Source organism: Pseudopipra pipra, chromosome Z (assembly GCF_036250125.1).
Source record: "Pseudopipra pipra isolate bDixPip1 chromosome Z, bDixPip1.hap1, whole genome shotgun sequence".
Taxonomy (NCBI): Eukaryota; Metazoa; Chordata; class Aves; order Passeriformes; family Pipridae; genus Pseudopipra; species Pseudopipra pipra.
This window is the reverse complement of record NC_087581.1, coordinates 33,096,600-33,112,776: the sequence shown is the minus strand read 5'-3', so window position 1 is coordinate 33,112,776 and position 16,177 is coordinate 33,096,600. Positions and strand designations below refer to the sequence as shown.

The 16,177-nt window shown below is 37.7% G+C and overlaps 1 protein-coding gene across 7 annotated transcripts in view; it reads right to left on the bottom strand.

Moving 5' to 3' along the window:
- The window catches only part of ADAMTSL1 (ADAMTS like 1), a 399,489-nt gene that overhangs the window by 193,407 nt on the left and 189,905 nt on the right, over positions 1-16,177 (bottom strand). Inside the window, exon 1 of one of the 7 annotated variants that reach the window (XM_064642567.1) lies at positions 8,126-8,713. The exons of the other annotated variants lie outside the window; for them this stretch is intronic. Within the exon in view, the coding sequence (XP_064498637.1) occupies positions 8,126-8,182 (57 nt within the window). The 5' untranslated portion in view covers positions 8,183-8,713. Of the gene's footprint in view, positions 1-8,125; positions 8,714-16,177 lie in introns of those variants that run through there. 7 annotated transcript variants of the gene reach the window in all.

Sequence of the window (16,177 nt, the reverse complement as noted above, 5' to 3'; positions counted from 1 at the left end):
TGGGCACTGTGCATCAGCTTTAAGTTAAAAATGGCTAACATATGTCTGACACTGCAAGCTCCACTGCCTCCCCCAAAGAGGCAGGGTACTACACTGAAGAAATTTATATTAACCATTTTCCTTTGCTTTCGTAAACTGACCTTAAGCTTCAGATATTTACCCAGCCTAACCCTCTGTACAGGTCACAATGTTCAACAGTGAGTTCCCTAATGTACACCAAACCCCATGTGGTCTGGCTTTAGAAAACTCTAATTCTGAAAATCTGAGCTAGAAGACATTGTTGCATCAGCATAGATTTTAATGGGTTCCCCAGCCCTATGATGGCTCACACTCATCTGGAGCAGATCAGAGCATTAAGGCAAGGTGCCATAGGTTGCAACAGGAAGATGATACTCTGGTCAAGAGGCATTTCAGACAAGGGAGAAGAACTTTCCAAAGAGTTGTGTAATTTCAGGTAACATCCGCAATTATGAGGTTTATTCAAAACAAATGAAACCTCCTATTCTTCTGATGGTCTGCCAACTCCCTCAGTTACCTCATGGCGATGTGTGTGTATTTATTTTATCAACAAGGGACCGTATAAAGGGTTGAAACATTAAGCCTTGCTGGAGGCAGGAAAACTGAAATGGAAATATTTATGTAAAAAATAGGGGGTAAAGAGAGAGAGCAAGGGAAGAGGGAAAGAGAGAAAGGCAGGGGGGGAGGAAGGGGAAAAGGAGGAGGGAGGGAGGGAGGGAGGAAGGAAACCATTGAGCAAGCTCAAGATTCCTTATCATAACCAAAAATAAAGAGAAGAGAGAAGAGAAAAAAAGCTCATTAGACCCTAGGAAGTAGCTATAAATCTCAGAGTTTATCTAACGTATTTATTTCTCCCTTTCTCACCAATAAATTGATCTCAAATTAATAAATACATTTCTTTAAAGGAGTATACACTTGGTTGTTGAGAATTTGCAGTCCCAAGGTGAAGGAGTGTTTTAAAAGTACCAGATTTTTTTTTTCTCCATTAGTTTAAATTAAACTGAAGTGTTTAGGAAGGACAAAAATTGCTGCTACTCTCATGCTGCTCTCTATCACATATGATGAAAATATTTATGTTTCCTTGCTCTCACCAAATAAAAGAAATTACACATCCACACTTTGAACCAGGATGCTACATAGAAAGGATATGCATTCCTCTCTAAGTCAGTCTTCAGCTCTGGTAAGGGGATAACACCCTCCCTCTTGACAGGTGCTCACGAGCACTGATGGGTGGGTGAGCCATCAGAGAATGACAAGATTGCTAAAGTTTGGATTGGCAGAATCTTACAATTAAAACTTAGGCAGCTAAAGTTTTTAGTTTCAGAGATTTCTATTGAAGCACTTGCCTCTCCAGTTCAGCTAATTCAGACCTTCTGTATTTTAAACATGGCTGGACCTTTAAGGAACATATTTGCCATACCACAGTAACGTGAGAATCTTCTCTCCTATATAAAAGTTACAGGAACTATGAAAATGTCATATCCAAAAAATATTTACAATAAGAAGAGGCAGCCCTGGGCTTGTTAACAGCAGTTATGTTTGCCCTAAACAACTTAAATACAAGATTTCAATAAAACAGTAAGCAAATAAATAAATAAATAAATAAATAAATCACCAATCTTATGCCAGCACCAAAACAGTAGACCTTATTGCTTCCTTTATTTCCTTTCATATCTGGGTCTATTGATACAGTGCAGAACCTGAACAATACACTGGCAAACTTCAAACAACGACTAAGATTATATCCAAAAAAGCTGGAAGGGGAAATTTGACACCCGCACATTATATTCATATGGAAACAAAATGAGTTATATTTATTTTATGGGACAGTTTGAATTTATTATAAGTTGCATATAAATTCCTGTCTCATTTCTTGAGCACTGTTGGACTTTATTTCAGGATATCTTACATTTTCACACACCCCCTTTTCTCTACCCTGATACCTTTCTGCTGAGCTTGCTCTATGGAAGTCCTCGAAAGGCAGAAATCTAAAGGGTTGAAGCTTTGGAAGACATTTCATAAAGGCAGTGAAGACTGAAGTGAAAACCATGTGAAAATTAATGTACAGTAGAATCAATGAACAAGAAGAAGGACTGCCCCTTAAAGGCAGTGACCAAATAATCCACAGGCAGCAAAACTGTTAGGGTTTCTACATATGCTTGCTTTGCAAGAAAATTAAATCTACCAAATACACTGCTTTCCTTACCCTTCCAATTTCACTGCAACTTTAGCTACTTTCATAAAAAATATGGAAAAGTTTCATTCTTGCAGCAAAAAGAAGTCAAATGAAATGTGAAATGAAATTCTAAACAGGGTATTAGAAGAGAGTAAAAGAAAAAAAATTGGAAATGCATCTAGAGTTAGTAATATCTGATATGGTAATGTCTCACTGCCAGTCAAGCAGAGAAGATCCCAGCCCACAGTAGCCTGCAATGTGCACACTAAGATTCAGACTGTAACAAACCCAAAATACCCAGCAAAGGTGTTCTGTTGAAATTAAGATAAATTGGCCACTCAGAGGTTTCACAAGATGATCTTCATGACCAATATTTTTAGAGGTGTTTAGTTGCTCCTGTGCATAATGTCTAAATACTACAAGTAAAAGCTCAAAATAAAATCAGTTATTAGATGAAAATACTTCAGTACAAAGTCTAAACAGATGGAATTCAGCACAGTTGCATTGCAGAGGCAAATCAGTTTATGCAGATGAGAACCTTGCTCTTAAATCTCAGCTAATATTGTGCTTATGAACTATTATATTTTTATTATGAGTTAGTAGTCTGAGAATGGTGTGTGCCATTTCCAAAAAGGACAAAATCTTTAAAGGCTCATGACACTATACAACTGTAAGGAAACCTTCAAAAGACAAAGATAAGGTACTGCATAAAATCTTGATAGACAAATGAAACCTTTAAGAATAACCTTTAAAACCATGATACCAACCTTTAAATCTTTCTAATATCTATAACACCCAATAGAGGACCCTCTTCCTTTGTCCCTTTTGCCAAAGGAAAAATTTGAGCCAATTAGAAAAATAGCTCTGAACATGTAGTATGCAAGACAGAAAAACTCAGATCGATGATGAAATGTTTTACATTCCCTGAGATAGAAGGATATCTAAATGATCAGATTGTACTAAGCTTTGACTATTATTGGTCTGTGTTCAACACTAGACAGGGTTAAGGACCTAGAGAAGATTTTCTCACTCCATGAAATTGTACAGCTTTTGCTTACTTGCCCCATTTTGCCTGAACATGCCTGTAAGAGTCAGAAAATGTTATAAGACCTTGAATATGCAAAGCTGGGCAGCCATCTGTTAAGACAAGCCTACTGTTCATAAGCTGATATGAGAAGACAGAGAAGCCAACAGCAAAACCTAGGCTAATTCCTGTACATGAGTTAGAATTAGTCAAGGTTCATACCACAGTACCATATTCTGATGACATTAAACATTTCCTGTCAATTTTTGATTAGTTGTTGTCCACCAGATGAGAAGACTTATTTAATAACTGTCCTTGGTTTGAGCTGGGACAAGTAATTTCTTTTTCCTTTTCCTGCTCCCCATCATGATACCATAGGATCTGGTGGTTGGTGTGTTCTCACTGTTTTTTTCACTACCTTCAGCTTTCAGATTGTGTATATAGGAATGATCTTACTATTCTTCTTTCCTTCCTCATACAAGAGAACACAAACTGCAATTTCCCATTTTTCCCCCGTATAATTGTTTCCCATACAGTTCTGAGTTTTACTACAAGCTGAAGAAAATATCTAAAATAGCAATAAAAACAATGCTGCTGCCTGCAGATCTTACAATACAACATTGTAACAGAAACCATGAGGTTGTATTTGGATGGCTAACAACATAGTTATAAGGGATTGAGTTTTTATTTGCTTCAGTGAAAATTCAGTCATGTGGAGATTGACAGTCCTCTCCTTAAGAATTATTTGTCTGGTCATGTGGCCCAGTCAGGTTTGACATTAACTTATGAAACTTCTGAGCATTGAAGTTTGTCCTGCTGACAGATCCATGAACAGAGATGACCATATACCAATCCTCAGTCTCTCCACAGTGTTTAGTTTCATACCTTTTTTTATTATTCTTTCACTGGCCTATGAATCTATCAAAGTCATTAAAAGAACACATTAAACTTAATGACACCGGTGAAGCAAACCAGTAGCTCAATGGCCTACATCAAGTACTGACTTAAAAACTATTCACTAAAATCCAAAACCATTCACGGAAATCTAAAAAAAAAAAATTCCAACACACAGCCTTAGTTCATCTCACACAAGTCTCTGCACTTGGTAGAAAAAGAGTAAATGAATTATATACTTCAAAAAAACCCAAAAAAACTGAAGGAAGAGGTCAATAAAATAGGTCCAAACACAGAATTCTAGAGTAATACAGGAAGAAATTCTGATCATACATACTTAGTAGCATCTAGTCCTTCATATAAGAAATTGTTTTGGTTTATAGACATGACAAATTTGAAGTACAGCAGCACTGGTCACAAACCACAGTGGTGAGAAATTATGGACTTTGTAGCATGAATAAATCTCAGTGAATAAATCTCAGCTTTGTATTTCAGTGCATCCTTACCCAGCTGATGTGATTAAATGCCAGTCTGTACATATGCATGATTATGCATGAAAATATACGTGTGTACTTTGGACCTCATACTGGAAAAAAACCTCTCAATAGAATTGTAGAAATGAGGAGCAGACTACAACAGTAGGTAGACCTATCCACATATGAAAGGAAAAACTGTGAAGCTTTGTACAGTCAGATGTAAACAAGAAACATTATATTCCTTTCACTGGCTAATTGTGCTTGTAGTCATCCAAGACAGACCTAGATAGATAATATGGAAGTGTAATGTCAAAGAACCTGGAAGAAATGGACTATTGTATTTGACTATTTTCCACGTATAAACTAGCACAGCAAAAGAAAGAAATCCAGCAGAAAGACACATGCACTTTATTACAGTTACTAGTGTTACTTCTGTAAGTATCATAACAGCAACAAAGAGAGCTAAAAAAAACTGCTGAAAAGATGCAAATAACAAATGCAAGTGTGATTAAATGCCCTTCTGACATCACATGATTTAACTTAAAGTTCGGTAGAACTATGGCTGGTTATGGTTTTGGTCACATTTCCTTTGAGTTAGACAACTGTGACTTCCTTGTGTTAAGCTTTTATTTATAAACTAATAGAAAGGAAAATCTTTTGAACAGAATGCCTGCTTTTGTTTGTTGCTCTTAAAAGTGGTGGGCTAATATTTCCTTAGCTTGCAAAAGTTCACAAAGCAATAAGCAAAATTCTCCACATACCTGGTCTTTCTCTGGAAAGACAGAAACTTCATGAGAAACTTCAAAGCTACTTTCAGTCTGATACTACTTTTTCAAAACAGGCATCATAGTGTTATGGTTCAGATTCTCAAAATGCCATGGAAGTACCTAACCCACATTTATGCCAGGGAAACTGGATGTCTGAGTATGGTGCAAGTTCTAGTGCAGTTAATAACATAAACTACTGACCCTCACTGACCTTGCTCAAGCACCACTCTACTGAAAATGAATACAATTTCTTCTGCAGAAGGTTAAGAACCCAGATGGAGTAGTGAGCTACACTCCCTACTACACCACTCCAGGCAGCTGCTGGTGCGAGAAACAGGAGAGGTTATTGATGTTGCTGCCCACGGATTTGTCACAGCTTGTGAGGCTGCTAAAGCTTGATTGCCTTAGCATCACATATGCATGGGCTGTGCATGTGCCCAGGCTATGCAACCTCCTTCCTCAGGCAAGGATGCTGAACAAAGACTTTAGCTGCTACCTTGCTCTACAGTGTCTCAATGAAAATTTAGGAATTGTGAAAATTTATCACAATGAAAATTGTGATAAATTGTTGCAGGGCCAATCCTGTAAGCATTTACTGCACAGCCTTATTACAACTGTGAACCTCTGCTGATGTAACTAGAGTGCTACATAACTAGAAGCTGCTGGTGTTGGTTATTGTGAGCAAGAAGGGGGTTTTATTGAGATTCAAGGTGATACACATCAATCCAAATGCTGACTGTCAGATTTCAAACTTGACAAAAACTAATATCTAGGATGCTAATATCCAGGTCACAGGCCTGATCCAATGCCTTCTTTTTTCTCAAAAACATCTATGACCTTTCTGCCCTGCCTTCTGTGAACTCATGCTGCAATAAACTACAGTAGGAACAAGTATACCAAGGTATCCTACAGTTTATCTCTAGCCAAGCTGTAAGTCAAATACTTGCATGTTTACCTAATCTCCTGCTGAAAGCAAATGAGAGATTTTCCTGACTATGTAAGAGAAAAAGAATGGTCTGATTCAAAAAAGAAAAGTTAAGCTTGCTTCACATCACTATTCTTAAGGCACAAAGAGATTTGGTGGGAGATGGTGGCAAATCTCTTGAGGCAGGGTAAGTCATACAAACACAAACTAGTATAGTGTGGAATATAATGCAACAGAATGGACTATTTATTTTTGTGAATCGGGGGCTGAGAACTTAATTCACAAGCAGCAAAGTGATGTACAAATATTATGAGTATGAGCTTAACATAGGGTGAAATCCTACAGTCTTTACACAGTCTTATTGAGTCATATCTCCTGTTGATCCTGCAAGTTAGTCCTGCAAGATTGGCTCATAACATATTACAGTCATCAGGTTATAAATGTCTCATTTTCATAAACAAAAGAGAATTTATGCTGACTTAATGTCGTTTTGTGTGAATTCAGTATTTTAAATGGAAAATATTCTCACTCATGGCTAGGCTTCGCGGACGAAGATTTGGGAAGGCTCTATCCACATTTGTTACAGAAATGGAAAATATACCTTTAAACAAAATAAGACTTTTATATCAGTCCAGATAGCACTATTATTTCTAGTGATCAATTACTATTTAGTGATTCTATACCAAAAAACTTGTTTGGTTTTTTCAATAATACAATAATTTTTAATAAGCATTTTGAATAGGATTATCCTATTGTTTAGGTTCCCAGGTGGCTACTACAATTCATGTTAAGATTAGTTTACAATGAATTGTTTTATACATATATATAAGAAGATGCAAGCTGCTATAAAGTTCATATATTTCTTAACAGTTATTTGCTACTTGAACAACTACACTCAGTCAAATTTTCAGAAAAAGGCAACATATGTATTCCAAGATGACTGTGGCATCAAGACTGTGCATAATTATATCCTTACTGCAGATTTCCTGATTGCAAACATACCACTCATAAAAATGAGTCAAAATGGAACATAGAATGTCAATCAAACAGCATAGCTACAGCACTCAGCTGTAGAGCATCCTATCAGGATAAACAGGAGAAGTATGCAAGCAAATAATACAGTAATGATCAAGTTTACTGCCCCAAAGTATACCAGGTATCGCATAACGTATCTTTCAAAAGTTTGTTATGCCAGGGAAACTGGATGTCTGAGTATGGTGCAAGTTCTAGTGCAGTTAATAACATAAACTATTGACCCTCACTGACCTTGCTCAAGCACCACTCTACTGAAAATGAATACAATTTCTTCTGCAGAAGGTTAAGAACCCAGATGGAGCAGTGAGCTACACTCCTTACTACACTCTGTAACGACTTAACAGCACTAATGAGAGCTCATTTAAGCTGGCTTCAGGAAAAGGTTCAGCACATGCTGTATCTGTTTCTTCTGCATGTGCAAAACTGAAAAATACTTTTTTCTCCCCCCCCTTTTTTTCCCAGAAAAAAATTCCAGAAACATTACAGCGTGATACAGTCTGACTCAAAGAGGCGAGAAACAGCTCCTCTCTAAACCCCAAGCAGTTAAATCACCATCCACAGGTCATTGCTCTCGAAGTTTAGAAAAGTGATGCCAATATGAACTTCTCAATTCTATCTGCAGCAAGCCACAGTATTGCGGCTCCAAGTCTGCAGTATTTTAGAGAGAGTAAGATTTACATGACTAGTTCAAAACAAACTCTTTCCAACTGCAATCTTAGGAGATTAAAAACATACCCACCCGCATATATACACACAGATACAATATTAGCTACAGGCAGTACATATTTGCAGGAAACAAAGAGCATTTACCAGGATAAGGGAGGCTAGAAGCAGCGTGCCAGCGGTTGTCCAGCGGCAGCACTCCATTGTCGGATCCGTGCCGGACTCGGGTCGGACACGCGCAAACTGCAGAGCGCTCGGCTGCCTGCTGTCACACCCAGCGCTGGTGCAAACCTTCAGCCCTCCTTCTCCGCCTCCATCAGCCCCACTCGCATTTCCTGACCCAGGCGTCGGTGGGTGACTTGGGGTAAGCTGCGGGGAAGCGCTTTCTGAGCCGGCGATCAGCCAATCGCCCTCCTGCTATTCAGACATGCAGCACAACAAAGCCAAGGGGTCTGGGGAACGCGTAACAGCTCAAGACAGAGGAGAAGGAAAAAGAGAGGAGGAGGAGGAGAAGGAGGAGGAGGAGGAGGAGGAAAAGGAAAAGGAGGAGGAGGAGAAGGAGAGAGGTAGCATGGCACAGCTGAACGGAGTGCTCTCCTTTCAGCTCCTGGAGTTCCGCTTTACCACTTGCCGTGAGCTGTTCACGCTTATTGCTAGGTCAGTAGCTCTCCTCCTGAGCATGCATTGTTGCAGACAGGAGGAAAACATAATCTGTGTCGATACATAATGTATGCCTTAAAAGGCAACAACCGGAAAATGCTGAAATCTTTCAGGGAGAATGCACATTTTACTAAAGCCTTGTATTTACAGAAAAGTGCTCTCTTTTACAACATAATACACCAACAGTAAAGAGGTCTGACTCTGCCCTAAAACTGTAAAGCAGGAATGTTTTTAATAGGACTGAGTGACAGTCTTTATGTCACTACCTTCTTGGGGAAAACTTAAAACCTAACCTATTCTGCATTAGAAGGAAAGTGAGCTTATTGGAGGAAGAACTTTGCACAGAAAGGCAAAGATTCACACACCTCATAAAAGATGGGAACTCTGCTTTTTAAATATTAAGATAGAAGTTGCAAGTAACCCTAACCCTGTTCAAAATTAATTTAGTTTGCAGGCAATGCCCCTGTCCCACTGTCTTTTTTTTTTTTTTCCCTTGTCTGTTTCTTTTATTTTCTGAAGCACTAGATCCAAGAACTTTCTAAATGCACTAGGCATTCTCACACATGAGGCTGAGCTGGATGCTGAGTCTGAAAAGTGACTGAAATCAGAAGCTAACAGAGGAAAGATGAACTCTGCCAAAGGCCAGGCCTGTGCACAGAAAAGAAGAAGGAGCAAGGGTAGAGCACAGACCATTTAAGAGAACTGCACATAAGCAAAAATTAAAACCAGCCTGGAGGAAAAGCTGGACGAACAGATAGAGAGTGATACAGAGTTTTTTCCGTTTGCGAAACGGAAGGAACTAAGGGGAAAAAATAAAGAGTAACAGATGTTGAGAAGTCAGATAGGAGGACAGAAGAAGTCTGGCCTGGCATAATAGGAACTGGAACATAAATGGTGAAGACACCTGAAGGCCAAAATAGAAAAGAGATAAACTAAATGGAGATGGGCTTTAGGAAATGAGGCTGAAGCAAGGCATTTCAAACAAGAAATGAAAGTAATTAGGAACAGTGGGAGAAACAGATTTCAGCTTGCACTGCCCAACAGTAGTTTGGTTGGGTACCTTTGGACTTGTCAGGCAAGGAAACAGGGCCAGAAAGACTGAAGAGGCTCAGTAAGAAGGGGTTATGATGGAAAACGCACTAGCTGGACTGAACATAGCAGGAATGAGAAAAGGTCTAAAATGGGTTTTAAGAGTCCTTTCCCACCAGGGAGTCTGCTTATATTGCCCTTGAAAACTCAGGAAACTAAACATAAAAATCTGCTGGAAGTCTAGTGTACCTTTTATAAATAATATCATTACTCCACCCTCACCCCCAACACAAAGCTCCCATGTCCTTTGCTTCACCAGCAGTGTCAGCACACAACTGAGAATTGCACAAAAGGATTTTTTCCATACATTTCCTCACCACTCTTGTATGTTTTCCACCTTACTCCGTTCCTTTTCTACAAGAAGACTAACATCACTGGAGAAGTATTTACAGGTAGTTACTGGAATTCCTGTACATGAAATTCTCAAGGCACACTTTCTAAGGTAAACAGCAAGGTTTTTAATATTAAATACATGAATTATGGCTGCCTTTTTAATAAGAATCAAATTGCTGCAATTATGATTACATGACTTACAATGGATGGAACAACTGAGAAAGACACTTTCGTAACTATGTGCTTGGGTTTTTTTGTTGTGGTTTGTGTTTTTTTTTTTCTCTTAGTTCACTTTTAAACTGGAGATGTTGCACTAACACTATGTATCCCATTTCTGAATGCCTCATTTTGGGCACTTCTTGTTCGACTTTGGAAAATACAGATTTTTTTAAAAGGAAGTTTTGGATATTCTTGTTATCCGTACAGAAGCCTCAATAGACAACTATATCATCAAAGCTGGATTAAGTGATTTATATTTGGATTCCATGTATTCTGCCACTGTTCTCATCATGGACCTCCACTGCAGCTGATGGGAATTTTGCATGGAGAATGATGGCAAGAGAAGAAAGTTCAAGGTCAAGACCTTTGGCAGCAGAAAAACGTAAACCAAAATCTCACCAAAATACCTAAAAGTTTATAGATTCTTGCAGTGTTTTTTACGACAATTTAACACACCTTTTTTCTTTGGAAGGTTGTGGCAATTTTGTGGGTGATCCAAACATCTTGAACTGACATGCTTGAGAACCTAAATTACAACAGCAAAATAGGGAAATTCTGCAACAGGAGATGCAAAATTGCTTCCTCCTGTTTTGACAGAGAATTTCAGGTAAGACAAACAAGCACTTATCTATCATTTTTCTAACATCCTTTCTCTCTTAAGCTTATTCCTTTCCCAGGGTACCACTTCCATACCCTTAATAGGCCTCCTCAACTTTTGGACATGCTCCTTATGGGCAGACTAAAGTGGATTCCAGTTTTTAGAATCATCCTAGTGCCTGTCTTTGAGTGGATTCTCACATGACTCTGGGCCACTCATACTCTTTTTCTGGAAAGTGAGTCTATACCTTCCAAATTTTTTTTTTCATGCAAGACAGTTTCCCCTGTTGTGCTACTTTTGAAGTCTACTTTCAGAAGCTTGTACAAGAATTCTTATTTACCTCCAGTCCTTGAACTTCAGAACTTTTCCACTACCTTACAGAATGTCCAGATTTGCAGTGAACTTCAATCAAGTAGGAGACCTGTTGTGTGCTCACAGGTCTTGCAAATCCATGAACAGTTTTATATTCGGTGGTGGGTTTAAATCACAGGCCCAGCTTCAGATGTTAAGTCAACATGTTTCTTTTCCAAAAAAGTTTCTAGGGTCACTGTTTGCAAAAAATAACCAGAAAACACGATCTTTAAGGGTCACATACTGACAGCAGATGCAAACAGGTTGTATATAATTATTGGAAGTCTCATCAAGCTATCAAGCCTATGATTTTAAAAATATTACGCAGCAACACTTGGGGCTGATGATAACGTGTTTGAATACTGCAGGAACAGAGTGTATATTTTTGTAAACCACTCAATCTGGAAGTTTGCATGACTGATAAATTACTTTACTGATGAAAACAAACCCAAATCAAACAAAAAAACCCTAATAGGCTTTTTAGCCTCTCCAAAGAGGCTAATGCAATATGCATTAGCTTTTGTCTTGTCTAATTTTTCCTTGTATGGCAGTAGAGCGTAGGTAATTCTTTATATCACTTTTAGCTTTTGTAAAGCAAATGGGATTAAATTACACTTCCATTTTCTTCTATTCAAAACTCACATTCTACAGTCAGGCGTAGACCATCATGAGCAAACCTAAAATAAATCATGTTAAACTGCCAAAGTATCATGAAGGAAAGGATATGCAAGTTTTAAGAATCTTACAAAGAAACGAGCTAAAAAAATAAGACTAGGAAATACATTTTGGATCAGGATTTGGAAAACCCCTAGGGTGGTGGAGGTAGGATTTGGGTTTGTCCAATTTGCAGCACTCAGCTCTGTGTCTGGATTCAGCTTTCAAAAGTTTCCACAAGATGAGGCACAGAGGAAGGAGAGGAGTTGGATTCAAAGTTTTTGGGTTTTAGCCCATCTCTTGTGCTAGCTGTTAATGAAAATGCATGGACAGCACAAAGCATACTTTGAAATGTTGAGCCAGCAAGATATTTAAGCATTGGAGTAATCCTTCTTTCTTTTGAAAGAGAGTTTTGAATATCAAAACAATAGTGAAGATGCCATGTGGATGGAACACCCACTCAGCCACAAAGTGTTTCTGCATGCAAGGGACACAGAGTACCTGCCCCCCAGGTGGCCAAATTAATAAAGATTAGCAATGCAGACAAACAGCAAGGATTACAGCACAAAACCCCTAATGATACATTTAAATGCTGGAATTGTTCTTGTGACAATCAGAGAGATGGAGAAGATATGAGGGTCAGTGTTGAGGAAAAAAAATCTTCAGTTTAGGGCACAAAGCATACTTAAAAAACACAGAAAGATAAAGAATATGTCATAAATCATGAGAGTAAATGGTAGGATTTTGAAAAAGCACAGGGCTCAAATAGCTGCAACATATGCACAGAAGTGGAAAAAGGTGAAATATTTGAAACATATGTTTTTTGTTTATGTTTCTTGCAAATATTTGAGAAAAGTGAACAACGTCTACCTGTATACAATTGTATATTGAATGAATGAATGCACTATTATGTTGTAACAAAAACGTATTTATAAGCAACCAGTAAAATACTAGAAGAAATTATAATGTCAATAACTAGGAGGCTATTGTGTTCCATATTAAATTTCTGAGCTCTGCAGCTCACTATGCAAAGAGCAGCAGTTTCTACTTGATGGATTAAACAGTTGCAAAATGGCAGAAATACAGGAAGCAGTGAAACAAGACAGTATTCTCCTTTCAAGCTAGGCAGAAAATGTTCTCACTGTCAGAGAAGCAGGTGAAAAAATGAACTAATTTTTATTTCCTGTATTTACAACTGGTGGGATTTAGTGACCTTCTAGTTTGAATTCCTGACAGTTGGCCACTCAAAATTTAAATCCATATATGGACTGAATCTTCACAGAAAAAGCTTTTTTTCAAAACATCGAAAGAATGATTGTGTATGGTAAATTTATCTGAGTAGCTTGCACTGAGCCAGGCATGTGATTATATGATATAATCTTAAGGAGCCTAATACTTCTCTCATTCATGAAAGAAATCGGGAATAATGGAAATGAACTCAGCAGGGTCTTTTACAAACTAAAACAGGTGAATATTGAAGCAAAATCCTTTTTTAAATTATATTTAATCTGCATAATAATTTCTTTTATCATGTAATGTGTGCTCATATAATCTGAATTTCAAAAATAAAAGCCTTTCATGTGGTAATCAAAGATAAAGACAATCATGGCACTAAGTATGACATTCCCTCGAAGAAAGATGTGATTTTCCAGTCAAATCAATTGCTGCAGTAGACACAAATTCCTGAGCAATGGAAGCAGTATTCACAAATAAATATCACCAGTTTTAATGAGGGAAAACTCATTCATAACAGAACTCAGTCATACAAGAACTTAGGATCTGCCTCTAAACTCCATGCATGGTCTGTTTTGATCAAACTAGTCAATATATACTATCAAAATGTATTAAAGGACATATTGAGACAAGAGCAAATAATGCTGCATGGGTGAGCAAACAGGATGTGTGGCTGGAGTTACTCAAAGTCAGAAGCCAAATGATCTGGTTTTGTAGCACTTCTGATTTACAGTAACTTTGCCATCAAATAAGGGAACAATTGTTCTTTAACTGAATTTCAGACTAGATTATTTAGAACCATAATTTATTCACATACTCAATGTTCCAAAGCCTGCTGTGCCAACATTTTTTAATAGAAAAAGCACATAAGATTGAGTCCCGCATCCTACTTTAATTCTGAGCTTTAACCTCAGAGGCAATTTAGCAGATGAATTCTCTGAAAATCTACTCTTTCCAAGTATCTTATTGCATCATGCTCATTTTAATACTGAAGCACAAAATAATTATGAGAAATGTAAGAGAATTAAAGGGCTTCCTTTATCTGTACAAGAGAAGCTCAAAGTCCCATCATCTTTGTTTGTCACAAATTCTCTAAGACTTTTTTACAGTGTTTTTTTAGCTGCTTCACTTGACAGTCTATAACAGACTGGCCTTTATTTTTGCAACATCCATTATGTTGCCTAAAGTCATAACTATAACAAAAATATCTTCATATATTTTTTAAAAAACACTCCTAGAGCCATCATTGCTGTTTGTCTGCAACCGGGTGATGTTTGTTATATTTAAGCATTTTATCCACTGTATTGTATTTCATGTATTTCATGCATACTTATTTCCCAAAGCTCCTTCTTCATGATACACCACATAATCCCTTCTACATTTGACTTATAAAGACTTTTTGAAGCTGTCTAAATGTAGTTTGGCTTTATCATCTTTCTTTTATTTGAGTCCTGATTTATAAAACTTACTTTCATATATCTTTGACATTAACAGTTCTTCTGACCACTTAGCTTTGTCATTTTATTTGCTTGCACTACAGCATTGGAGTTGATATGAAATATTTTTGTCCTGGACTATGTCTTTGTTCAGTGAAAAAGTATAAGAGGACTACTGGCTTAAAGTCATTCTGAAAAAAAGCTTTTGATATAATAAGAAAGAACTATATCTAAATCATAGAATCACAGTCATAGAATCAGCCGGGTTGGAAAGGAACTGTGAGATCATGAAGTTCAACCCTAGATGCACTACGGCCGTGGTTACTAGACCATGGCACTAAGTGCCACATCCAGTCGTCTTAAAAGCCTTCAGGGATGGAGAATCCACCACCTCCCTGGGCAGCCCATTCCAATGCCTGATTACTCTCTCCGTAAAGAATTTCTTCCTAATATCCAACCTAAACCTCCCCTGGCAGAGCTTAAGACCATGCCCTCTTATCTTACTGATAGCTGCCTGGGAGAAGAGACCGATGGCCACCTGGCTACAACCTCCTTTCAGGTAGTTGTAGAGAGTGAAAGACTGTGGAGGAGATTACCTAAGCAATCCTAATTGCTTAGTGTGGTTTTATATTATTATTATATGTTTTATATTTATTATTATTATTATTATATATTATTATTTATATGTTAAGATCTACACTTCCCTGCTATGTGTTACTCCTGCCTTCTCCCTGTCCCTCTCCTGTCTTTGACCACATGTGTATTGTCAACACAAGGGTATCGTCAACTTGTCAACAGAAGTGTATTGACTTGTTCTGTCAAAGATAAAGCAGAAAAACCATGTTTGTATTGTGGGTCTGCATTGTATCTTCTCTATGAATTGTAATGAGGGTTTGGTCTGTTTTGCTGGTAATAATTTAACATTTATGAACACAGATCTTCACTACACGGAGCAAGAAAATGACATCACTGAATCATAGAATACCGGCAGCTTGTGAGTAACTTCCTGTGATGCCATCAACAGTTGAAAAGCTAAGAAGTTGGTAAAGCTTGAAGAAACTAGAAACAAAATAAAAGCTTTCATACTGACACAGCTACATAGGACTATATGCTTAAAAGTGTATATTGTAATATATATTTCCTTATCTGTATGAAATACATCATAGGCTCAACTTTCTAAAATCTACATGGAGCTGGACATTCAGAAATACATATGCTGTCTAAAAACCTCTATTGGGTGTGCAGAGGAAAACTGCTCAGAAATGCTGTGCAACGGCAATCGGTAAGCTTAGAAATTTAGTTTTGTTGTATCACTGAGCAGGAGAGGCTATAACACTGGGAGTTTTATGTGTCTTTAATACATTTCCTCAGTGCCATCTATATTAATTGGCTTTACACTGTCCAATAGAGCTTTGTTTCCATTAATTGACAGGCAGTCTTTTCTTAGAGTCTTTAAAATGCAAGGTGAGAAGTGAGCTGTACACCATTAATCTTACTGTCCCACTAATATTCATAGTAGGAGCAGCCCTTCCAAAGAAACATCCACCTGAAGGACAAAGATGCCTGGTGAATATAATGCACATTTTAGGATCCCTGTGCTGTATGTCTAACTAACTACAAAATTAG